Source organism: Stylophora pistillata, chromosome 13, assembly GCF_964205215.1.
Source record: "Stylophora pistillata chromosome 13, jaStyPist1.2, whole genome shotgun sequence".
In the NCBI taxonomy this organism is placed as follows: Eukaryota; Metazoa; Cnidaria; class Anthozoa; order Scleractinia; family Pocilloporidae; genus Stylophora; species Stylophora pistillata.
The window spans coordinates 1,379,275-1,405,978 of record NC_142531.1 but is presented as its reverse complement, the minus strand read 5'-3'; the positions used below and the strand labels follow the sequence as shown (position 1 = coordinate 1,405,978).

Sequence of the window (26,704 nt, the reverse complement as noted above, 5' to 3'; positions counted from 1 at the left end):
GCACAAATTACATCTAACTGACCTGGTTTTAAGAATCATGAATCAAGCCAAATCTGGTTTTGATTATAGGTGTCATCGTGGTATAAAAAGCACTAAAAAAACGTTCAACTTGTTGATACTCCAGTATGTTAAACAAAATAACATTTCCCTCCGTATCTTCATAATATGTCAATTGGAAAATATTTGTACCAATTTGGTGATGATTGCACAGATACAAGTTGAAAATTGAAGGTGGAACACCAGAAAAGCACAGGAAATGCATAATTTTCATAAATAAGTTAATAGAGTCAAGAAAAATATGGTCAAGCTAGTTTTTCGCACAAAACCCACTATATTGGTAAAAATTAGTCAAAATGTGTATGTTCAAAGTCTTTTCTGGGTTTTCTTTGCTTTTTTCATTCGGGTTGATTGCAAGGTCAATTCTCTTTCTGTGATGTTCTTGTTCAGTATTTTGTAGATTTTCAAAATGGTGGCAAGTGTCACGGGCATCCTATATCTCTAACCTGCATTTGGAGCCTTTGAGTTTCCATCAGAATTCATCCTTGTGTACATAATGAAATTAAAACCACTCGCTACATCGCCACAGCTATTCAGCACACTCAATCTCCCAACTTGGGCAGTAGTCTTTGTAATACACTTGACACTGACAAGTCTGGAACCACTTGCTCTTCACTTAAACTCATTTCATTCATGGTGAACAAGCATAAACAAGTCCCCAGATTTTGCAAAATAACACCCAGGTCAAGTACTAAGCCATTCCCAGCTGAGATAACAACTATAAGAAGGCAATGATTGGCGCGATTTGATTCTCGTGTTCAGTTAAGTTTTCATGACTGTAATACTGACTTTTGAGGCCTGGATGCTCAGGGAGGAGAAATTTGAATAACTCCAATATCACATGGAACTCTATTTACAGTTTAGCGCCGAAAGATGGGAAAACAACTAGTTACTTTTATTATTATTTTTTTTTACAGCTGGTTACCACGGAAACGGAAAAGCAAACTTCCAAACGACTCAATTTTTGACTCTGCAAGAGAACTTGTTATCATGATAGATTTTTGAAAGGTCTTCAAGAAACATATTTTCGCGAAAAGTTTTCAACTTTTCTAATTTCCAAACCAAGGACCCCCTTAAGTTTACTGCTTTTCCAAGAAATAGGTCCACGTATGAACATATTATTTCGCGTTTCTACGTGATGCTATTTGAACGGGAGTCTGGAAAGGAATAAATGGGGGATTTTCACAGACCCCTCTCAGTTTTACGGTTGCGTCGGAACTGCATCCATCAGCAACAGTCGTATCTTCCCTTCGAGACTCTGGAGCAGCTGCTGCTCTCATTGCATGATTCTTTGTTCCTGATTAGGGACACTGGGTCGAGTTTACTTGTCACGTGATCACATATTCCCCTGCTGTTGAGGTTCAGAACCAAGAGATTGTCAACAGTTTGTAGTCTCTTCTCGGAACTCAAAATCTTTCACTCGTTGTTTTACTTGTCAGGAAGCCTAACAGAGCTTGTAAGAACTTAGAAAAACTCTGAACCTGTTGTTCGTAAAAAAAGATTGTCATTTAATTCGTTCTTTTGTGTGTTCTTTTAGTTTTACCGCAGGTGCCAAGCCCACGCGTCAAACACTGTGAGAGCGCAAACAACGTCTATACTAAACGTATTTTTTTAATCTTGGGATTGTCTGTAAAGTTCCCAATCAGATTCCATCACATCTGCTACTCAAGTACTTTGTCGTCCCAGAGTTTTTTCACTGGTCACCGCTACAAGCGACTATATATAAGGAGGATGTCTTCACAAGACCGAAAGTACTTCCGCTTTCGTTTCTGCCGAACTCTGGCTCTACTTTTCCTGTTTACATCGCCAATGAAGTCGGTCAGCGTACCAGAAGGCTGTCTTAAGCTAGTGAGTGCCTTGATGACATCCAAATCAGACGAAGAGTTCAACAAATACCTCATCCAATGCCTGGCTTCAGTGGACTGGAAACAGTTAGGTCAGTTATCTAACTTCGCCGTCCAAAACTTCCAAGACGTGATCGAGAAAATACCACCCGAAATTGCAAATTCTGCAAAAGGAAATCTTTTTATCACGTCTGTGTATTTAATATGCTTAAGTTATAAACTGTACAAAGAGGTTGTGAGCTTGGCTGAAAACTACGAGGAATATCGGTATAGGTTCAAAGAGTTACAGACAAAAATGGAACCCGTATTTCAAGGTATAATAACAAAACTTTACTTAGAGCCAAGTGGCATTGACTTTACCACGATGCACGCGAAAATTGAGAATGTACTGGAGATGCTGAATCCTGTTTACACCGAGCTCGAGCAACTTACTGAAGACGTGAAAAGGGACATCATCAAATGTCGACAGAATAAAGGCTTGGCCATCGGAGGCGTTTATGCTGCGTCAGCCGTCGTTTGTTTAGCCGCTCCTTGGAGTGTATTTTCGAAATGTGTTCCTGCCATTGGAAGTGTTTTGCTTTCATCGCATATTTCATTTCTCTTAACGAAACCCACGAAAACCTGAACCAGTTGCAGAAGGACACGTTAAAGTTACGTCGAGATTTAGCCCAGCATCGAGCTCAGCTTCAATTATCACTTGCATTGATGAAAGGTAAACTTAATCTACATGATTAAACAAGTTCTCTCAATACTAACATCGACTTTAATAATACTAACCCTTTACACCCTGACGTTAGTGAGCATCTCTACCATGCATACAAACAATTTCTATGATACTGCCAAAATCTTGTATGCAATCAATGGCCTGATCTTTAGGTTGTTGATTATTTCATTCATTCCCATAACCTTAAATGTTACACCCAGAGAAGATAAAGTAAGGAAAAATTAAAAGTTAGTCACTCTTTAAAGCAAGAGGCTGGACAGCAACGTTACATGTAGTCTTTGTTTCGATCAACTTATTGTCTCTTTCCCTGCAATTTTATCCTGTTTGTCCCTCTCCCGTGAAAAGCGAATTTAACTCGTAGTGATTACGTCATTGAACTAGACTTAAACCCTCCAGATATGAATGAAACATGTCAATTTTCAGTCTCTCATTTTACAGTAGGAGGCATTTTCAAAGGTCTCTTTTTGTGTGTTCGCGTTTTCCCCCGTGCTAACCGTACTCCCAGATTTCACCTTTTCCCTCTTCAGGGCCAGCAGTGGACATTCACATTCGAAGCGAGGGTTGTGAAGATCTAGGACGAACTGAAGTTTCAAACTCATGTGGTTTCACTATAATCGAGGTGAATGGAAAGGACTTCTGTCCTCACGGCAGGGGATATAACGTTGTAGTTGTTGATGGCAGAACAGGTACGATGATATAAAAACAACTGGGTCCTTGACTCCGTTAACTTAGTCTGCATTTTCCTTATGGCTGATCTTTATAATCTTACCCAGTTCAGAGTCTTCAGCGAAATGGTGTAACAGCTGCCATTTCCAAATTCTGCTTGTCCCTTCAAACCGTTTGTTAAGGACACTAGTAAAAAGGCTAATTTCTTTTATTGATTGTTGGTTAGTTCACCAATTTCAGGACGATCCTAATAAGATACGTACCTAGTTACAATGTTTATCTGTTTTTCTGTATTTCTATTGGTTTTGTAATTGGACCTTTCAGCGTCACCACGCGCATATAAAAGACAAGTTTAGCGTCCCTTTAATCAGTTCTTCGTAAGTCGTTTTGAATAGTCTTAGTAAACTTACGCCCTTTCGTTTTCTCAACCTCTGGCACGAGAGGGACCGATATGTGAGTACCTTTGTTTTTTCTAGTCTAGTATTTTCAGTGTTGGCGACAATATACAAACAGATATTGCCGTATTCTCTATTGATTTAAGATTTAAAGGCCAAATTTGCGCCAAATTCGAGTGAACGCCCATCATTTAGATAAGAACAATGGGCTGTTAACCAGCCACCGAAAATTCTTTTAACTTGTATCGAAACTTTTGACCTGTTTTATTTGTATTGTCAATTTCGTTATCGACGTTGGGGCCGTTTTTTACACGCGATTCTTTGATTATGTATTCCGCGACATTTCATTAGATTGATAGAACTTCGTAGTATTGTTGTTTCAGTTTACGATCAATAGATTGATTGATTGTGAGATTAATCGTGATTTTTCATCATTGATTGTGGTTTGTGGTCAATTGCCTTTCAAGAATAAAGATTCGTGCAAACAGTCAACTTTGGTTTGTTATTTCGATCTGTAAAATAGTCCCCAAACACCTAGTTAACCGCGTTTTGGAGTGACGCCCCCTTGAACTTGAGAATGTAGATTTTTGGTCGCTGCAAAGCTACACCGTTTGGCAAATAGTCAATCAAGTAAATTGCCTTTGTTCGCATGCAGGTGGCGTTCTCGAGGGAAAAGCATTTGATACGCATTGGAGCTCATGTGCTGCTGATCGCCTTAGAGGATATCTCAACGGCCTTAACGGAAAGTATGTCAAGGGTAGAGTATAGGGTTCCGCATGTGTTGAATTGGGTACATCAAAATTTAAAGGAAGACCGAAAGATTTTAAATTGTAACCTCTATGCTCCCTTGTAAAGCCAAGCGTTTCTGAGTTCCATCGGCAGTCACCCACCTCATGATGCACCTCTCCCAGGTTTGTGAATACTAGCCAAAACTGTTACGTCAGGGTTTTTTTTTTTACATGCACGTTTCACTGAAAAGGAAAAGTGATGATTAAACATTACGCTAATAGTAAAGCCAGTGATTCTTGATAATGCAGACGTTTTGTTTATTATTCTTAACAAATGTCCCTTTCATCCTTGCAGTAAAATCGTTTAAGTAGCGATTCAAGATGAAGGTGCACTTCACATAACACCAGCACTTGACGCTCTCAAGAGATTGGGTGCAAAGGACCCTGTGCTGCCGGATTACCGAGGATCTTTTGCGCTCGCTGGATACGCAGGAGTAAACAAACCACTGTGGATTACACAGAAAATGGCCAAGAAAGGTCTGGGACCAATTGAGATAACTCTAAAAATTCCTTTGTCATTAAAGTAATAACGTTCATCGTGATCTTCTCTTGGATAACCAAGGGTTGGGGAGGGAAGAGGGTGCGGGGGGAGAACTGATCCCTTGCACACAAATTCAACATATTAGCCGACGGGGAGAAATAATGATAATTATTTCTCCTCCTCCTCAGATGTCATGCTTCACACTTTCGTTTTCGGTCCCGTGCCAAATTAAGTAACCTTAAGACTCCAAAAAAAAGTTTTACAGGTATTTCGACCTTAGCCACCTTATGTGGAGGAAGAATCTTTGCACAAATCCTAATCTTCTTCGGTTAACTTTCTGCGAGACTCAGAAAACTATAACGATTATAGATAGATTCTGACAAGTCAGTTATACATTAAACAAACCTCTAAACCACAATTCTATAGCTCACTCACTTTTTCCTTCGAACGCAACATCCCTGAGCTTTATAGGAAAGCACGGGAGTGCTTCCTGCTAATTTTTAAGAAGTTAACAAACCGTTCTGTCGAGATGCCCTCTTTTGAAGACCGTAAGAGACGTGTATGTGTGTGTGTAAGAAGAATTTCAATTTTTAATCCATTTATTAGTAACATTTGAAAAGGCTGGCTCAGTTCATCTGTAAGCTGGTTTAAATGGAAGCCTAAATTTTAAAATAGCTACATTGCCTTATTATGTACGTTTGCCTTTTGTAAATAATTAGTTTTTTGTAAATGGATGTGGGATCAATATTGATTATACAATGTGGAACCCCATATGGAACAGTAATGATTTTTGAATTAATTTCCCAGATTCAGTTTACCGAAAGGATTTGGGGTATTAAAGAACACTCACTATAGTTAGAAGTTACAATCACATAACCACGTTGACTCATTAAGGGCACTTAAGTATTATATACCACTCTCAATCTGGACCTTAAGGCATAAAAGTAATTATGCAAATTGGGAATGACAAGAAGGTATGATGTTCTAACCAGTTCACGAAATATGTCGCCGTTACCTTTCTGATAAATTAGGGGAGTAGTGGCTTTCCTTTCCTCTTAATAACTAGGTATAATTTGTAAAAGTTATTACAATCTTTCGGAAAGCAACTTTTGTATAACACTAGTTAGAGTTCTTGTGCTATTTCCAATAAAAATTTACACGCAAAAGTGAGTTTGCTCTCGTTAACGTAGAGTAATGCATGAATGTTTTTCTGCACTGCACGACAATAAATGAACATGGAAAGTTTCCGAGGGAGCGATCATTGAATACAAGTCCTTAAATTTTAGGTTTTAGTACAAGGGCTTTCACTGTACCCCTCTAATACAGTAAGCAAATGTGGGCTGATGGATTCTCTAAGTCAGTAACAAATCATTAAGAAAATGATCACTAAACTTACTTGAAGGTCTTTTGTGAGCCATTTTTTAACACATTATGACTTCTTTACACTGGCTCACTCATGTTTCAAATTAGTAGCTACCAGTCTTTCAATATTACAATTGCTTGCACCGCGCTGTATACCTTAACCCAGATAACGGAACCTTGTATTTGATCCCTTGTATGGCCGATTCCGTCTAATACAGTAATGCCATCTTGACTGTTTGGCACTGGGTAGTTAAACATAGATTGATTCAATCTACAAGTGATAACGTGCGATGGTGTTTTTGGATATCTTGGGCCACAAGGTCGTACGGCGATAAGTTTGATTTTGATTTTGATTTCTTCTTTGTAAAGTCATATTATAGCTATAATTCTGTGGATTTATTTTTCGGTGTGTGGAATACTTGAAGGGAACAAAGAATTGTTTAATATCAATTCATTTGCATTAACTCAATGTCTCAAGCCACAAAGTCTATGATGATTGTTCTAGGTATGTTCTAACAGGAATAATGAAAAAAAAAAACAACAAAAAAAACAAACCTTGTAAGTGTCTGCAGAGTTATACGATTAATCAAAAATTCCCATTAACCCAATAGATCGTTTTCACTCACGTGACCAAAACCCTGACAACTGTTGCTACGCCGCCATAATTGTGTACAGATATCGCATGCAAATCTACTGCGTCCTTTGAAAGAAGATGGTTTTGTGCTTGATTGTCGGCTGTGAAAATAGAAGTGGAAGGGATAAAGGATTATATTTTGCCAAAGTACCTTCGGTAATGGAAAATCAAGAAAAAGAAGCCAGAGAATTGTCAGCAGAAAGAAGATCGCGCTAGATTTCTGCTATTAGCAGAGACGATCTCACCGATACCATATTGGAAAACGATCGCATGTGTGAGAAACACTTTGTTTCTGGAAAGGCCGCAAAATCATGGGATAAATTTAACATTGACTGAGTCTCAACTCTTAATTTAGGACATAATAAGGAGACTGGCCGTACGGATAAGAACAAACAGCAAAAACAAGTAAGAGGGCGAGGGAACGCGAATTGGTGAAGAAGCCGGCGTTTGCCAAGAGAGTGAAAGTACTAGAGTCTGGTAATGGGGATTTCTTTCATATGACTAGAGAGAAGCCATTTGTTCTTTTCCTGTGTGCATGTGGTAGAATCTCTAATTCTAACACCAGCCTCCACAGCAAAAAGCTCTGCCTCAACATGAGACAACCCTTCACACAACCCTGCTATGCAATAGCAATGGGAAGCAATTACAGTTCCATATTTTTCTGCCAGAAACCATGTTCAAAGTGGGATGTCCTGGGCTCTCTGTGAGCGATTCATCAAGTGAGAGTACACAAAAAGTCTTAATTCTAAATCCAAAATTTAAATCCTTGAAATATGCCATATCACTTGCTAATGTGAGTACTATGAGTGATATGTCTTCTGAACTTGCAGCTGTCGTGTCAAGATCGGCTAGATCGCTCTGACAAAGGGCTAACGCTCGAAACGTCAGCTTTTTAACACAACGGTGGCCAATTTACAATTTCAACTTAGTTGAAGTAACCAAATTACCTAGAAAAACAAGAGTTACGTCTGATGCACGATCCTCGCAGTAGATAGCGCTATTTATGCAATAGCGAAAATCAGACCTGAAAAAAATCAGGCCTGTACGGGATTCGAACCACTGACCTCTGCGATACTAGTGCAGCGCTCTGCGATACTAGTGCAGCGCTCTACGATCCTCGCTATCTACTGCGAGGATCGTCCATCATACGTATCTACAACCGCAGTTCAAAATATATAAACTTCATATATTCATTGTACCTGAAAACAAGAGTTGTTAGCCGAGGTCGATAAAAAATGAGTCTTTTATTTTGCTCTGTTTGCTTCTCTCCGAGATCATCAGAAAAAAATGCACTACCGTGACTAACTCTGGCGAACACAACAACTTCATTTAGGTTTTTGTAAGTAGTTCACAATATCTGGATATTGAACGTTCAGGAGCTCGATGTTTTCGGAGAAATCACTTTCTCTCGACGCATATCGGTCGAAGCCTTAAACAGTTATGTTTTCGTGGTACCTTGACTTCGTAGGACCCTCTACACCCGCAAAGTAATCCGAATACTGAAGGTTTACATCGGGCACGCCTTCGGAAGAAGCCATTTTGAAAGCTTAGTTATCCCCCAACATGGCGGCCGCGTATGACGTAGCAAATTTTTGTCACGTGGTTGAAAACAAAGAATTGATTACATCATTGAACTCGTCTTTAACTCTCCGTGTATGAATGAAACCGGTGTCAGTTGAATTTTTTTTTTAATTCGTACAACCTCTCACTTTGACTCCTTTAACAAGGCTCTCCGAAACTCTTCAGTTGCAACGAGCCAAAAGGAAAACCCAAGTTAGGAATGGTATATTGAATAACTGGTGTAGCACTTTGCCGCTCTCAAAATGTATTGCAGTGAAAAGTTAGACTTGTCCTTAACAGGAGGCGGTATTTTTAAGGTCTCTCTCCTTGCGTTCACTTTTTTTCCCAGCGCTCACCATACTCCTGAACCAAGATTTCACGTTTTCGTCACGATTTCTCCCACAGGGTCTACTGCATATGTGCACATTCACATCCTAAGCGGGGGTTGTGATGATCCAGGACGATCTCATGTTTCAAACACATGTGGTTTCTCTTACATCGAGGTGAATGGGAAAGACTTCTCTCCTCACAGCAGGGGATATAACGTTGTAGTTGTTGATGGCAAAACAGGTATGATGTGAAAACAGCCGAATATTTGACTCAATTGACTTATGCTTGGTCTTAATAATAGTACCCAGTTCGGCAGAGAGGGTCTTAAATTACGCAGTATTTCCCCAATGCTGCTATATTCAGCTATTCTCAGTGAAAACCAGTTATATTAACAACGATAATGTGAATAGCCATTGCAAAGTTTCCCTTGTCATTTCACCCCGATTGGTAAAATTGGATGCTCCGCGTAATTTGAGAAGACATTAAATAAATTGTCCTTTCTTTCGTGCAGGTAAAGCTGTCGAAGCAAGAGCATTTGACACGTTTGGGATCTCCTCCTCTGGTGATCATCTCAGAGAATATCTCAACAGTCTTAACGGAAAGTATGTCAAGGGTTAATAGGGTACACCATGTATCGAAATAGATATATCTTATTAACCAAGCGCAAGGGCCGTACAAGGAGAATATCGGCCCGAGGTCTTGACAGTACGGACTGAGCGCAGCGAGGTCCGTACAAAAAAGACAGAGGGCCGATATTCTTCCAGTACGGTCCCGAGCAAGCTTGGTTAATAAGAGATTTATCATACGGCTGAAGTTCAAAGCGACACAAGTGCGGTATCATTTGGGACAATTCGGGACTGTGCCCGGTCCAATACTGAGAGAATATTGGACCGGCAATAGAGCATTTTGATTGGTTGATTTTAGTTATTGGCCCTCTGACTGCCCGAGTCATGTAATAATACATTTTACAGCCTCTATTCTCCTACCAAATTGTGGTCTTGAAATGTTCAAGCTTTTCTGACTTCCAGTGGCATTTACCACCGTGGAATGTATAATGCACCCCTTGCCAATCAGGGATGAATTCAGGTGAAAAACTGTACCGGAAAACTGGTGCTCGCCTCAGAGAATATCTTGACAGTCTCATCGGAAAGTACATATTTAGTAGCTATGGAAAGTATGTCACGGGTAGATATGGAAAACCATGTATTGAAATTCACTTTTGAGTTGATGTTGCAACTTCTACAGTGGTCTTGTAAATGACAGGTGTTTCTGAGCTCCAGCAGTATCCACCCACCACATAATGTATAATATATCCCTCCCCAGTGTTTGAATACTGGCGAAAACTGGGCTGCTTACGCTTATTTTCCTTTTTACATGCACAAGTCACTGAAAGGGGTAAGTGATGATTAACTGAAACATCTGAAACTACTCCTAACCCAGCTATTCTTGATAATACAGACTTTTCGTCCATTCCTCACTAATGTTCCTTCGTTCTTTGCAGTAAGATTGTTTTAGTGGCGATTCAAGATGAGGGTTCAAAATTCATAAAATCAGCACTAGACGCTCTCAAGAGACTGGGCGCCACCCACCCTGTAATACCGGACTATCAAGGATCCTTTGCACTCGTTGGATACGCAGGAGAAAACAAACCAGCGTGGATTGCACAGAAAGTCGCGAAGGGAGGTCTGGGACCAAGTGAGATATCTCTGAAAATTCCCTTGGCATTTAAGTAATAAAATTCATCGTGATCTTTTCTTGGTTCACCAAGGGTTAAGGAAGAAAGGCGGGGGGATCCCTTGCACACCACTTAAACATTTTAGCTAATAGTGAGTAATGATAATAATGACTCTTCCTCCTCATTAGATATCATGCTCTCCTTAATGACCATTCCATTCTCAGTTTCATGCCAAATTTAGTATCCTAAAGGCTCAACAACAAAAAAATGTTACAGGAATTTTAATCCTTAGCTACCTAAGGTGGAGGAAGGGTCTTTACACATATCCTCATCATGATTGATTAACTTTCTATGAGACTCAGATAACTATATGGATTATCGATCGATTCTGACAATCACTTTTACACTAAAGAGACCTCAAAACCACATTCGAATGACTAATTTGCTTCTTCCTTGGAACACAACATCATCTCTGGGCTTCACAGTACTGCATAGGTGTGTTTCCTACTAATTTTTAAAAAGTTAACAAACTGTTCTGACAAGATGGTTGCCTTTGGCTGGTTTGACCTTTTTTTCACCTCGTCCTTTATTTCCCTGTTGATTTTTTTGGTCAGAAAACCTGTCATTTTTGTTCATCTTTTCCTGCCACTGCCTAAGCCTCTTGCATTGCTCATGTTTCTTGTTGATTTCCTCCCTTGGAGAAACAAGGGAAGACAGAAAGAGTTGTGTGTGTGTGTGTGTGAGAAGAGTTTCAAGTTTTGTCTTTTTATTAGTGTAGTGTATTGATTATACAGGTACCTATATTAATTATTGACAACAACCTAGTATGGGTTGTAAGGTGAGCACTTCGTACTTTAATTCAGTAAATGTACTACACACAGTAATCCTACTATACTGAAATACCTGCATGTTGTAAAATTACTACTATAAGTCAGTAAAATCTTCTACTTCTATATGTGTTATGTGTTTGTTAATAAAGTTCAGTTAGCCTTTGGCAATGAAAGAGTAACAGTCTCTTTGTGTCTGAATGACGACACTACAATTAGCTACATTTAACCAGGCTGGCCCAGTTCAGCAGGAAGCTGGTTTAAATGGGGGCCTAAATTTTGAAACACCAGTAGCTACAATGCCTTATAATGTAAATTTGCTTTTATCTTGGGGCAGTTGTTTGTAATTGGACAAGGGATTACTATTGATTTATACAGATAATTAATGTTGATCATACTTATAAGTTCCCTGATTCAGTCTGTTGCTAGAATTTAGGGTACGTAATGAGGAACGCTTCCAAGAAATACTATGTCAGAACCACATATTAAACACTTGACTAAATATAAGCATGGAAGTGTTGTATACTACTCTTGATCAGTATCTTAAGTTATGAAACTATCTATGCTAGTTGTGAATTGTAGGTAGGTAGCATATATTTTCACCAGTTCACGTAATATGTTGATACTACCATAATGGTAATTGAGGAGAGTTGTGGCTTTCCTTCCACTTATCAACTATTTTTAATTTCTTCAGAATATTACAACAGTCTTGCAGAAGGCAACTTTTGTGTAGTATTAGTTAGAGTTCTTGAGCTATAATCAATAAAAATATTTACCCAAAAGTAAGTTTGCTGTTGTTCACATAGTGCAGTGCCTGCATGTTTTTTTTTTGTGCTGCATGACAATAAATGATCACGAATAGTTCCTGAGGCAGAGATCATTGCATAAAGGTTCTTAAATTTTAGGTTATAGTGCGAGGGTTCTTTACTTTACCCCTTTGATATTTTTGGCAAATGTGAGCTGAAGGTTTCTCTTTAGTTAGTAACAAATCACTAGCAAAATGAACTGAGCTGATCTGTTCCTTTTTCCTTATACCTCTTGAATTTTGAATCTCCAAATGAAAAACTCTGCAAAATCCTTATCAATTAACAAATCCATGAGTAGGTAATCTCAATTATCTCTTAAAACTTCGGTAGACAAGAGACTCTCGTGACTCCAGAACATTGCAAACATCTATGGACCATACATTTCTGCACAAAGTACTGGGGACCATATATTTCTGCACAAAGCACTCGTATAATCTGACTCAAAATTAGGAGTAAAGAGGAGAGTCAATCATAAGAATGAGCTATTACTGAGAAAACACAAACCTAGTTGATTTACATCAACTTGTTATCACATGCACACTGTACAGTAAAATAATCCTAACATTTGGAAACAAAGAGCTGAATAAGCTAGGAACAAACTTTTTGTAATTTATGTCATTTTGAGTAATAAAATGTAACCAAAAAATATATTCATATTGGCCAATAAATTAGTTCTTCCCAAAAATCAAACTCCCTCCTTGGTTAGGAGCTCAGGGTCAGTTGTTTGCCGGATTTACAATGATGGGATCAACAGTCTGTTTCGATCTCTACCAAATCTTTCAAAAAGAACCTCTTCTTATGCCGTTCAAACCTGGCAGTAAAATATTTCGACCATCTCTTCGCCCTCTCATTTCAACTTCATCTGCCATACACTTCTTTACAATTTGGTAACTGTTTAATCAAACAGAAATCATTAGCTGATATTTTTTTTTTTCCTCATACCCTCTCAGCTTGAAATTCAATCGAGAGTGTTAGGATCAATTCCTCTTTGGAAACTTCTTCTTGCCTTTCCCGCCTCATCCCTCAATCGTAGACACTAACCTCAAGTTGAATAAACGATCGCGCGCTTCTTAGCGTGAACTCGCCCTACTAGGACACCTGTACTACAGGCCATGGTGGGAGCAGAATGTGTGACATTGTAAACTTTTTAAAACTCAAAGGCAAGTCTCTCTAACCACGGGGGGGCCCATACAATCTGTGTAGCCGATTGTTATTTTATAGTGAATGTACCAGATTTTCCGTTTGCCTCACCTATAGTGATATATTGCTGACTATGTATATAAATCAATGATAAATAAACGTTGAATTACCTTACCTGTGGTGTATAGTCGTCCTTTTGGCTCAAAAGTGATTTTTTGAGCGATTTTGAATAAGTCGAGATCGTCGTTGACTGTCACTTACAATATAGAAAGACAAGGGCGGAATCCTTGTTTTGAAAGAGTTCCAGCGCCCGAGCGATTTTTCTCCCGAAAATCGCATCGCTCCGCTTTCAAACTTCGCAGCATTAGGTCAAAAGATTCACGATTCTCCTCGTACCTTCCTATCGAAAATTCATCCAAACAGACCGGAGCTAGCCCTCGAAGAAAATCAAAATCACACAGTATTAGAGCGTCTGGGATATTCTCGTGTGCCAGCCAGAAACCTTCACGTTAATTGCCCTTTTCTGATTGGACGACGATATTTTTAATTGGTCATCGATTAACGTATAGTCTCCCTTTGCTCTAACTACCTGAGTGTTCCACAGCCAGCTATTTGAATAACCGCTGAGGTCAGTTGACTATGTGGGAGGATTACCGCCAAAATTAAGTTTGGAATTTTATTACGCTGTTTGCCGATGCTGTTCGTCAAAACCTCGATGCTATTATTCGAAACCTCGCTGCTATTATTCGTGTCCGTATGCTGTTCGTCAAATCCTCGATGCTATTATTCGAAACCTCGATGCTATTATTCGTGTCCGTATGCTATTTGTCAAAACCTCGATGCTCTTATTCGTGTCCGTATGCTGTTCGTCAAAACCTCGATGCTATTATTCGAAACCTCGATGCTATTATTCGTGTCCGTATGCTGTTATGCGAAACCTCGACTCGTGTTTCGAATTAAGTTCGTCGTAATCCGGGTCTTCAGAGAGCAATTAAAAATTATGCAACTTCGGCAACTTAGTACGCTACAACGCGATGCAATCCCGCTTTTAAATTTTGTATGCTAGCAGATGGTCCGTTAATCTCTTAGAAAATATTAATTTCTTGTTATTTTGGTTACAATGAAATATATGAAGTTCATATATTTTGAACTGCGGTATTAGATACATATGGTGAACGATCCTCGCAGAAGATAGCGCTATTTAAGCAATAGCGAAAAAATCAGACCTGAAAAAAATCAGGCCTGATTTTTTTCAGCGCTGCACTAGTATCGCAGAGGTCAGTGGTTCGAATCCCGTCCAGGCCTGATTTTTTTCAGGTCTGATTTTTCGCTATTGCTTAAATAGCGCTATCTACTGCGAGGATCGTTCACCATATGTTTCTTGTTATTTTGTTACGTTTAAGTCTGAATACTAACCCGTTGAAATAAGGTGCTCCGCGCCTCTTTCGCGGAGGTAAAATGAAGGTCTACTTAAGTGGCCCATGAACAATCTGCACAGGCACCCCAGCACTATGAAGCAATGGCTGACCTTGAATGAAAGAGTTTTGAATCTCCAACGGAAAAACTCTGCAAAATCCGTACAAATTGCCAAAACTATGGGCAATCTTAATAAATTCTTAAAACTTCAGTAGACAAGAGACTCTTGTCACTCGAGAACATAGAAAACATCATACCAGGGACCATATTTGCTGCACAGAGTGCTCGCAAAATCTGATGCAGAATTTGGCGTGAAGAGGATAGTCAATCATAAGAATGAGATATTACTGAGAACACTAACCGACTGATTTCTTTGAAAGCATACAACAACTTGTTGTTAAACACAAAATTAGCTTGCACATTGTACAGAAAATGATCTAGTACTTTTTCTGGCATGTAAAGGTAAAGAAAAATAGTCCAAACATTTGGAAACAAAGAGCTGAATAAGCTAGGAACAAACTTTTTGTACTTTGTCATTTTGAGTAGCAAAATGTTACCAAAAAATATTCATATTAGCCAATTAATAAGATATTCCTGATAATCAAACTTCCTTAAGAGCTCAGGGTCAGTTGTTTGCCGGATTTACAATGATGGGATCAACAGTCTTTGATCTCTACCAAATCTTTCAAAAAGAACCTCTTCTTATCTCCTTCAAACCTGGCAGTAAAAGACTTTGACCATCACTCTGCCCTCTCATTTCCAATACCTGGGAATTAATGTTCAGTTTCATCTGCAATACAATTCTCCCCGAAATCTAAAACAGAGGGGATACATGTATCACTAGGGGATGAGAGTATCCCCTTCAACTATAGACTGAGCTTGAGAGTGGACAAGCAATGATGCTTTTTTATCTTCCAGTTACATGATTGTAATCTACTGTTTATAATAGTCATTAATACAGTGCTTCCCAAATCCACATAGAAATGCGTTCCCAATTCACCAAGGATTTAGGTATCTCCTACTCTAAATGTACATGTACTTAATAGCAATAAGTACAGTGCACAGCATGCACATTGACATACAACATGTCTTATGTTACAATACAAATGAATAAATGCAATTTACTGCTGTTGACTTATTTAAACTAACTCGATGGGAAGAAAATCTGAACTGGTGGTTCTTCCACTCTTTCAGTTACTACATAGGCATTCTAATTAGTTTGGTGTCGCACGGCATCACAAGAAATTTGCCAACTGAAAATGAAGAAATCAAGATATTTTTCATAAACAAAGTTACAAAATTAGGTCTGATGTCCCAACAAGTGAAAAATCCACCCCACCTGCGTCTCAAATAGATTGACTGTTTACAATTCACTTGAAACTGCTGACTGATCGCTCTTTTCAAGATCCTTTACAAAATATTATGAACACATGAACACTTGTCTTTATCAACCACAATCTCAAATGTGAGAAATACAGGCCTGACAAACTGATTATTTCTTTCTCTAAAGCAGCATGTAGCCTGTCCTGAGTTGTAGAAATTACATGAAAGACTATAATTGAATTGATCTCATATCATTTAATTCATTTTTTGAAATCTGTCCTTGATATTTTCTCATGATCTACTCGTAGTTTATCTGTAAAAGTTAATATCAATATTTCTACAATTCATTGATATCACGCATGCTGCTTAAAGCAAAAATTTTCCCTACGCAAATAAAGGTTGCAGTAGTCTTCAGCCAACATGAAAGCAGTGTCGATAATCCTTCAACATTACATGGACCACAAAATCATTTGAACACTCAAAAGAAATGCACCTCGTCACGACTTTTTTCTGTAAAAGTTAGCCGTACTGTTCCTTTGATGAAAGCTCCCTCAGCCACTATACCATTAAGTACCCTATTGTTCATTGTCAAGTCCAATACTTATTGAAGGTCTATGTTCAAAGTTACTGAATTATTTCTCTTTTGTATTCTTTTTTGTGAACGTTCCATAATTTCCTTCAAGGTTCTTTTCAACATCGCAGACTGGTAAAAATTTAAATCAAAGTCCATCTTCCAATGGTCATCTTTATGTACTTTGCACCCTAAACATTCAATATGTGACGTTGCTCCGTTTAACCCAGCATAAGTAAAACAAGCTTGTAATCACTCCCTAAGAAAAATTAAAGATCTACTGTTATCTCATCGAATACAATTTTCTTTGCATTTATCACAGAATTAATGTCCTAAATGACATTTGTAAAGGATACTTGCAGTGTTTGACTTAAAAATTTTGCAACCTCTATGCTCTTACCAAATTGTGGTCTTGTAAAATTCAAGCATTTCTGAGTTAAAGCAGCATTAACTCACCGCAGAATATATAATACTGGCGAAAACTGGGCCGCTCATGCTTTTTTCCTTTAATACAAACTGACTGAAAGGGGAAAGTGACGATTAAACATCTGAAACTACTCGTAACCCAACCATTCTTAATTATGCAGACGTTTCGTTCATTATTCCTGACAAAAGTCCCTAAGGTCCTTGCAGTAAAACCTTTTTTCAAGTGGCGATTCAAGAGGAGGGTTCAAAATTCAGACAATCAGCACCTGACACTCTCAAGAGAATGGGCGCTACCGACCCCATAATGCCGGACTATTCAGGGTCCTTTGTGCTCGTTGGATACGTAGGAGTATAACCAAACCACTGTGGATTGCACAAGAGAGGTCTGGTACCAAATGAGATATGCTAAAAATTCCCTTAGCATTTAAGTAATAAAATTCATTTTCATTTTTTCTAGGGGTTAAGGAAGAAAGGCTGGGGGGGGGGGATCCCTCACACACAAATTCAACATTTTAGCCAATGGGGAGAGATAATGATAACAATAACTCTTCTTCCTCATTAGATATGCTCCTCTTGATGACAATTTCTTTTTTAATTTCATGCCAAATTTAATAACCTCAAGACTCAAGAAAAAAGGGTGTTACAGGAATTTTGACCTTACCTACCACAGGTGGAGGAAGAGTCTTTACACATCCCCTCATCTTTGATTAACTTACTATGAGACTCAGATAACTATAAAAATTATTGTTCAATTCTGGCAATCAATTGTACATTAAACAGACCTCAAAACTACCATCTGATTACTAATTTGCTTCTTCCTTAGCACACAAATTATAACATCTCTGAGCTTCACAGTATGGCATAGGTGTGCTTCCTGCTAATTTTTATGTTGACAAACTGTTTTGTCTAGATGTACTCTTTGGAAGACAGAAAGAGATAAATGTGTGTGCAAGAAGAATTTAAATGTTTTACCTGTTTATTAGCAACAATAAAGCAGGTTGGATTAGTTCAACTACAAGCTGGTTTAAATGGGAGCCTAAATTTTGAAAGAGCAACATTGCCCTATTACTTAAGTTCACCTTTTACGAGGGGCAGTTTTTTGTAATTGGATGAGGGATTAGTGTTGATTATACTGACAATTAGTGTTGATGACACTGATAAGTTCCCTGATTCAGTTCAACAGGAGAGTTTGGGGTAGTGGAGAACACTCACAAGAAATACTAAGTCAGAACCACATAACCATGTTGACTCATTATAAGTGTGTAAGTATTATATACTACTCTTAATCAGTATCTTAAGTTACAAAAATAACTATACAAGTTGTGAATTAGAGGTAGGTAGGATATTTTAACCAGTTCACATATCAAGTCCCTGTTACCTCAATGGTAATTGAGGGGAGTTGGGGCTTTCCTCACCACTAATCAACCAGTTATAATTTGTTAAGAGTATTATTTTAAACAATCTTGCAGAAAGCAACTTTTGTGTAACATTAGTTAGAATTCTTGGGCTGTTATCAATAAAAATATATACATAAAAGTAAGTTTGCTGTCTTAACATAGGGTATTGCCTCCATGTTTTTCTGTGCTGCATGACTATAAATGAACATGAAAAGTTCCTGAGGTGGTGATCAAGGCATTCAGGTTCTTAAACTTAAGGTTCTGGCACGAGGCTTCTTTACTGTACCCCTTTGATATTTTCAGCAAATGTGAGCTGAAGGTTTCTCTTTGTAACAATTAATAAAGAAGAAAGTAAAACTGATCTGTTTACTTTTTCCTTATACCTTTCAGCTTGAAATTCAACCGGCACTGTAAGGAGAAATTCCTTTTTGGTCACTCCTGCAGAGTATCAAATTTTTTAGGGGAGTTAACATGCTGATCACACCCTAAAATAATGAGGTTTGACCACTTTACTCTTAAATAAAAGCAGACAGGTGATAAGAATTATGAAACTTATCCTCTAGAGGAGATTGTCTTGACAAAGGACCACATTCTAAAGAATGGCTAGCAAAGAAAAGCATGCTATTCCTTTGAAGAATTAACTTTCTGATCGGTGAGTAAAAGGGTTGAATATGTGTGAAAAGTGAGTCTACCCTATAGCATCATCATTGCTGCAATTTTACTGTCTATTTGAATGCTGAAACTGACCTCATTGTTTGTTTGTTTCCTTCTCAAATTTCTTTGAGCCCAAATAGCTGCTATTGTGGATACGTCAATGATATGAGATTTCATGCCTCCCCCCCAATTAAAAACACTCAAAGTAAAGTGAGGGAAGTGGATGACTCTTTGTACCAGCCAATGAGTGAAGGTGGCCACAATTGGTAATTCACAGTTAACTTTTAACAATAAAAAAGAATCAATCATTTTCAAAACTATCTTCTGCCCCCTCAAATTAAAAGCACAAATTACATCTAACTGACCTGGTTTTAAGAATCATGAATCAAGCCAAATCTGGGTTTGATTATATGTGTCATCGTGGTATAAAAAGCACTAAAAAAACGTTCAACTTGTTGATACTCCAGTATGTTAAACAAAATAACACTTCCCTCCATATCTTCATAAATGTCAATTGGGAAATATCTGTACCAATTTGGTGATGATTGCACAGATACAACTTAAAAATTGAAGGTGGAACACCAGAAAAGCACAGGAAATGCATAATTTTCATAAATAAGTTAATAGAGTCAAGAAAAATATGGTCAAGCTAGTTTTTCGCACAAAACCCACTATATTGGTAAAAATTAGTCAAAATGTGTATGTTCAAAGTCTTTTCTGGGTTTTCTTTGCTTTTTTCATTCGGGTTGATTGCAAGGTCAATTCTCTTTCTGTGATGTTCTTGTTCAGTATTTTCTAGATTTTCAAAATGGTGGCAAGTGTCACGGGCATCCTATATCTCTAACCTACATTTGGAGCCCTTGAGTTTCCATCAGAATTCATCCTTGTGTACATAATGAAATTAAAACCACTCGCTACATCGCCACAGCTATTCAGCCCACTCAATCTCCCAACTTGGGCAGTAGTCTTTGTAATACACTTGACACTGACAAGTCTGGAACCACTTGCTCTTCACTTAAACTCATTTCATTCATGGTGAACAAGCATAAACAAGTCCCCAGATTTTGCAAAATAACACCCAGGTCAAGTACTAAGCCATTCCCAGCTGAGATAACAACTATAAGAAGGCAATGATTGGCGCGATTTGATTCTCGTGTTCAGTTAAGTTTTCATGACTGTAATACTGACTTTTGAGGCCTGGATGCTCAGGGAGGAGAAATTTGAATAACTCCAATATCACATGGAACTCTATTTACAGTTTAGCGCCGAAAGATGGGAAAACAACTAGTTACTTTTATTATTATTTTTCTTTTATAGCTGGTTACCACGGAAACGGAAAAGCAAACTTCCAAACGACTCAATTTTTGACTCTGCAAGAGAACTTGTTATCATGATAGATTTTTGAAAGGTCTTCAAGAAACACATTTTCGCGAGAAGTTTTCAACTTTTCTAATTTCAAAACCAAGGACCCCCTTAAGTTTACTGCTTTTCCAAGAAATAGGTCCACGTATGAACATATTATTTCGCGTTTCTACGTGATGCTATTTGAACGGGAGTCTGGAAAGGAATAAATGGGGGATTTTCACAGACCCCACTCAGTTTTACGGTTGCGTCGGAACTGCTTCCATCAGCAACAGTCGTATGTTCCCTTCGAGACTCTGGAGCAGCTGCTGCCCTCATTGCATGATTCTTTGTTCCTGTTTAGGGACACTGGGTCGAGTTTACTTGTCACGTGATCACATATGCCCCTGCTGTTGTGGTTCAGAACCAAGAGATTGTCAACAGTTTGTAGTCTCTTCTCGGAACTCAAAATCTTTCACTCGTTGTTTTACTTGTCAGGAAGCCTAACAGAACATGTAAGAACTTAGAAAAACTCTGAACCTGTTGTTCGTAAAAAAAGATTGTCATTTAATTCGTTTTTTTGTGTGTTCTTTTAGTTTTACCGCAGGTGCCAAGCCCACGCGTGAAACACTGTGAGAGCGTAAACAACGTCTATACTAAACGTATTTTTTTAATCTTGGGATTGTCTGTAAAGTTCCCAATCAGATTCCATCACATCTGCTACTCAAGTACTTTGTCGTCCTAGAGTTTTTTCACTGGTCACCGCTACAAGCGACTATATATAAGAAGGATGTCTTCACAAGACCGAAAGTACTTCCGCTTTCGTTTCTGCCGAGCTCTGGCTCTACTTTTCCTGTTTACATCGCCAACGAAGTCGGTCAGCTTACCAGAAGGCTGTCTTAACCTAGTGAGTGCCTTGATTACATCCAAATCAGACGAAGAGTTCAACAATTACCTCAAGCAATGCCTGGCTTCAGTGGACTTGAAACAGTTAGGTCAGTTATCTAACTTCGCCGTCCAAAACTTCCAAGACGTGATCGAGAAAATACCACCTGAAATTGCAAATTCTGCAAAAGGAAATTTTTTTCTCACGTCTGTGTATTTAATATGCTTAAGTTATAAACTGTACCAAGAGGTTGTGAGCTTGGCTGAAAACTACGAGGAATATCGGTCTAGATTCAAAGAGTTACAGACAAAAATAGAACCCGTACTTCAAGGTATAAGAACAAAACTTTACGTAGAGCCAAGTGGCATTGACTTTACCACGATGCACGCGAAAATTGAGAATGTACTGGAAATGCTGAATCCTGGTTACACCGAGCTCGAGCAACTTACTGAAGACGTGAAAAGGGACATCATCAAATGTCGACATAACAAAGGCTTGGCCATCGGAGGCGTTTTTGCTGCGTCAGTCGTTTGTTTAGCCGCTCCTTGGAGTGTATTTTCGAAATGTGTTCCTGCCATTGGAAGTGCTGTTGCTCTCATCGCATATTTCAATTCTCTTAACGAAACCCACGAAAACCTGAACCAGTTGCAGAAGGACACGAAAAAGTTACGTCGAGATTTTGCCCAGCATCGAGCTCAGCTTCAATTATCACTTGCATTGATGAAAGGTAAACTTAATCTACATGATTAAACAAGTTCTCTCAATACTAACATCGACTTTAATAATACTAACCCTTTACACCCTGACGTTAGTGAGCATCTCTACCATGCATACAAACAATTTCTATGCTACTGCCAAAAACTTGTATGCAATCAATGGCCCGATCTTTAGGTTGTTGATTATTTCATTCATTCCCATAACCTTAAATGTTACACCCAGAGAAGATAAAGTAAGGAAAAACTAAAAGTTAGTCACTCTTTAAAGCAAGAGGCTGGACAGCAACGTTACATGTAGTCTTTGTTTCGATCAACTTATTCTCTCTTTCCCTGCAATTTTATCCTGTTTGTCCCTCTCCTGTGAAAAGCGAATTTAACTGGTAGTGATTACGTCATTGAACTAGACTTAAACCCTCCAGATATGAATGAAACATGTCAGTTTTCAGTCTCTCATTTTACAGTAGGAGGCATTTTCAAAGGTCTCTTCTTGTGTGTTCGCGTTTTCCCCCGTGCTAACCGTACTCCTAGATTTCACCTTTTCCCTCTTCAGGGCCAGCAGTGGACATTCACATTCGAAGCGAGGGTTGTGAAGATCTAGGACGAACTGAAGTTTCAAACTCATGTGGCTTCACTAAAATCGAGGTGAATGGAAAGGACTTCTGTCCTCATGGCAGGGGATATAACGTTGTAGTTGTTGATGGCAGAACAGGTACGATGATATAAAAACAACTGGGTCCTTGACTCCGTTAACTTAGTCAGCATTTTCCTTATGGCTGATCTTTATAATCTTACCCAGTTCAGAGTCTTCAGCGAAATGGTGTAACAGCTGCCATTTCCAAATTCTGCTTGTCCCTTCAAACCGTTTGTTAAGGACACTAGTAAAAAGGCTAATTTTTTTTATTGATTGTTGATTAGTTCACCAATTTCAGGACGATCCTAATAGGATACGTACCTAGTTACAATGTTTATCTGTTTTTCTGTATTTCTATTGGTTTTGTAATTGGACCTTTCAGCGTCACCACGCGCATATAAAAGACAAGTTTTGCGTCCCTTTAATCAGTTCTTCGTAAGTTGTTTTGAATAGTCTTAGTAAACTTACGCCCTTTCGTTTTCTCAACCTCTGGCACGAGAGGGACCGATATGTGAGTACCTTTGTTTTTTCTAGTCTAGTATTTTCAGTGTTGGGCGACAATACACAAACAGATATTGCCGTATTCTCTATTGATTTAAGATTTAAAGGCCAAATTCGCGCCAAATTCGTGTGAACGCCCATCATTTAGATAAGAACAATGGGCTGTTAACCAGCCACCAAAAATTCTTTTAACTTGTATCGAAACTTTTGACCTGTTTTATTTGTATTGTCAATTTCGTTATCGACGTTGGGGCCGTTTTTTACACGCCATTCTTTGATTATGTATTCCGCGACATTTCATTAGATTGATAGAACTTCGTAGTATTGTTGTTTCAGTTTACGATCAATAGATTGATTGATTGTGAGATTAATTGTGATTTTTCATCATTGATTGTGGTTTGTGGTCAATTGCCTTTCAAGAATAAAGATTCGTCCAAACAGTCAACTTTGGTTTGTTATTTCGATCTGTAAAATAGTCCCCAAACACCTAGTTAACCGCGTTTTGGAGTGACGCCCCCTTGAACTTGAGAATGTAGATTTTTGGTCGCTGCAAAGCTACACCGTTTGGCAAATAGTCAATCAAGTAAATTGCCTTTGTTCGCATGCAGGTGGCATTCTCGAGGGAAAAGCATTTGATACGCATTGGAGCTCAGGTGCTGCTGATCGCCTTAGAGGATATCTCAACGGCCTCAACGGAAAGTATGTCAAGGGTAGAGTATAGGGTTCCGCATGTGTTGGATTGGGTACATTAAAATTTAAAGGAAGACCGAAAGATTTTAAATTGTAACCTCTATGCTCCCTTGTAAAGCCAAACGTTTCTGAGTTCCATCGGCATTCACCCACCTCATGATGCACCTCTCCCAGGTTTGTGAATACTAGCCAAAACTGACCCGTCAGGGGTTTTTTTTTTTAACATGCACGTTTCACTGAAAAGGAAAAGTGATGATTAAACATTACACTAATCGTAAAGCCAGTGATTCTTGATAATGCAGACGTTTTGTTTATTATTCTTGACAAATGTCCCTTTCATCCTTGCAGTAAAATCGTTTTAGTAGCGATTCAAGATGAAGGTGCACTTCACATAACACCAACACTTGACGCTCTCAAGAGATTGGGTGCAAAGGACCCTGTGCTGCCGGATTACCGAGGATCTTTTGCGCTCGCTGGATACGCAGGAGTAAACAAACCACTGTGGATTACACAGAAAATGGCCAAGAGAGGTCGGGGACCAATTGAGATAACTCTAAAAATTCCCTTGTCATTAAAGTAATAACGTTCATCGTGATCTTCTCTTGGATAACCAAGGGTTGGGGAGGGAAGAGGGTGCGGGGGGAGAACTGATCCCTTGCACACAAATTCAACATATTAGCCGACGGGGAGAAATAATGATAATTATTTCTCCTCCTCCTCACTAGATGTCATGTTTCACACTTTCGTTTTCGGTCCCGTGCCAAATTAAGTAACCTTAAGACTCCAAAAAAAAGTTTTACAGGTATTTCGACCTTAGCCACCTTATGTGGAGGAAGAATCTTTGCAGAAATCCAAATCTTCTTCGATTAACTTTCTGCGAGACTCAGAAAACTATAACAATTATAGATAGATTCTGACAAGTCAGTTATACATTAAACAAACCTCTAAACCACAATTCTATAGCTCACTCACTTTTTCCTTCGAACGCAACATCCCTGAGCTTTATAGCAAAGCACGGGAGTGCTTCCTGCTAATTTTTTTAGAAGTTAACAAACCGTTCTGTCGAGATGCGCTCTTTTGAAGACCGTAAGAGACGTGTATGTGTGTGTGTAAGAAGAATTTCAATTTTTAATCCATTTATTAGTAACATTTGACAAGGCTGGCTCAGTTCAGCTGTAAGCTGTTTTAAATGGAAGCCTAAATTTTAAAATAGCTACATTGCCTTATTATGTACGTTTGCCTTTTTTAAATAATTAGTTTTTTGTAAATGGATGTGGGATCAATATTGATTATACAATATGGAACCCCATAAGGAACAGTAATGATGTTTTGAATTAATTTCCCAGATTCAGTTTACCGAAAGGATTTGGGGTATTAAAGAACACTCACAATAGTTAGAAATTACAACCACATAACCACGTTGACTCATTAAGGGCACTTAAGTATTATATACCACTCTCGATCTGTACCTAAGGCATAAAAGTAATTATGCAAATTGGGAATGACAGGAAGGTATGATGTTCTAACCAGTTCACGTAATATGTCGCCGTTACCTTTCTGATAAATTAGGGGAGTAGTGGCTTTCCTTTCCTCTTAATAACTAGGTATAATTTGTAAAAGTTATTACAATCTTTCGGAAAGCAACTTTTGTATAACACTAGTTAGAGTTCTTGGGCTATTTCCAATAAAAATTTACCCGCAAAAGTGAGTTTGCTCTCGTTAACGTAGAGTAATGCATGAATGTTTTTCTGCGCTGCACGACAATAAATGAACATGGAAAGTTTCCGAGGGAGCGATCATTGAATACAAGTCCTTACATTTTAGGTTTTAGTACAAGGGCTTTCACTGTACCCCTCTAATATAGTACGCAAATGTGGGCTGATGAATTCTCTAAGTCAGTAACAAATCATTAAGAAAATGATCACTAAACTTACTTGAAGGTCTTTTGTGAGCCATTTTTTAACACATTATGACTTCTTTACACTGGCTCACTCATGTTTCAAATTAGTAGCTACCAGTCTTTCAATTACAATTGCTTGCACCGCGCTGTATACCTTAACCCAGATAACGGAACCTTGTATTTGATCCCTTGTATGGCCGATTCCGTCTAATACAGTAATGCCATCTTGACTGTTTAGCACTGGGTAGTTAAACATAGATTGATTCAATCTACAAGTGATAACGTGCGATGGTGTTTTTGGATATCTTGGGCCACAAGGTCGTAGGACGATAAGTTTGATTTTGATTTCTTCTCTGTTAAGTCATATTATAGCTATAATTCTGTGGATTTATTTTTCGGTGTGTGGAATACTTGAAGGGGACAAAGAATTGTTTAATATCAATTCATTTGCATTAACTCAATGCCTCAAGCCACAAAGTCTATAAAGGCTGATAGTTTCGAAAGAAACTGTTTGAGGCTGCGTCGGTGGGAGTACCGAAATAATTTGGATATATCAACAAAGTTGAAATGGTAAATTGGCCACCGTAATGATTACAAAAGCTGACGTTTCGAGCGTTAGCCCTTCGTCGGACGTAATGATTACAAAAGCTGACGTTTCGAGCGTTAGCCCCTCGCTCCGACGAAGGGCTAACGCTCGAAACGTCAGCTTTTGTAATCATTACGGTGGCCAATTTACCATTTCAACTTTGTTGATATATCCAAATTATTCCACAAAGTCTATGATGATTGTTCTAGGTATGTTCTAACAGGAATAATGAAAAAAAAAAACAAAACAAACAAACCTTGTAAGTGTCTGCAGAGGTATAGGATTAATCAAAAATTGCCATTAACCCAATAGATCGTTTTCACTCACGTGACCTTTACCCTGACAACTGTTGCTACGCCGCCATAATTGTGTACAGA

The 26,704-nt window shown here is 38.5% G+C and overlaps 1 protein-coding gene, 1 long non-coding RNA gene and 1 other non-coding gene across 3 annotated transcripts; 2 read left to right on the top strand and 1 right to left on the bottom strand.

Annotated features, from left to right (window-relative positions):
* The first annotated feature begins 1,374 nt into the window (after positions 1-1,374).
* LOC111319039 (uncharacterized) lies at positions 1,375-10,823 on the top strand. The gene is made up of 8 exons (XR_015994824.1): positions 1,375-1,513; positions 1,595-2,613; positions 3,153-3,311; positions 4,342-4,432; positions 4,770-4,999; positions 8,917-9,081; positions 9,353-9,443; positions 10,343-10,823. It is a non-coding gene; the product is annotated as an uncharacterized LOC111319039 (transcript).
* A 518-nt stretch (positions 10,824-11,341) lies between these two features.
* LOC148717232 (uncharacterized) lies at positions 11,342-14,497 on the bottom strand. Its single transcript, XR_015994356.1, has 2 exons — positions 13,465-14,497; positions 11,342-13,040 (listed from the first exon to the last, which is right to left on the bottom strand). It is a non-coding gene; the product is annotated as an uncharacterized LOC148717232 (long non-coding RNA).
* Positions 14,498-20,739: 6,242 nt separating this feature from the next.
* LOC111345651 (uncharacterized) lies at positions 20,740-25,545 on the top strand. The gene is made up of 5 exons (XM_088742136.1): positions 20,740-20,932; positions 21,014-22,030; positions 22,570-22,728; positions 23,760-23,850; positions 24,190-25,545. The coding sequence occupies exons 2-5, from the start codon at positions 21,208-21,210 to the stop codon at positions 24,419-24,421; spliced, it is 1,305 nt and encodes a 434-aa protein (XP_088598262.1). The 5' UTR covers positions 20,740-20,932; positions 21,014-21,207; the 3' UTR covers positions 24,422-25,545.
* Positions 25,546-26,704: the final 1,159 nt, after the last annotated feature.

Bases quoted from the DNA above. Each gene is read 5' to 3' on its own strand.
- LOC111345651 (XM_088742136.1), top strand. From the start codon at position 21,208: ATGTCTTCACAAGACCGAAAGTACTTCCGCTTTCGTTTCTGCCGAGCT. The intron at 22,031-22,569 runs GTAAACTTAATC...TTCCCTCTTCAG, and splicing joins ATCACTTGCATTGATGAAAG to GGCCAGCAGTGGACATTCAC. The intron at 23,851-24,189 runs GTATGTCAAGGG...TCATCCTTGCAG, and splicing joins CTCAACGGCCTCAACGGAAA to TAAAATCGTTTTAGTAGCGA.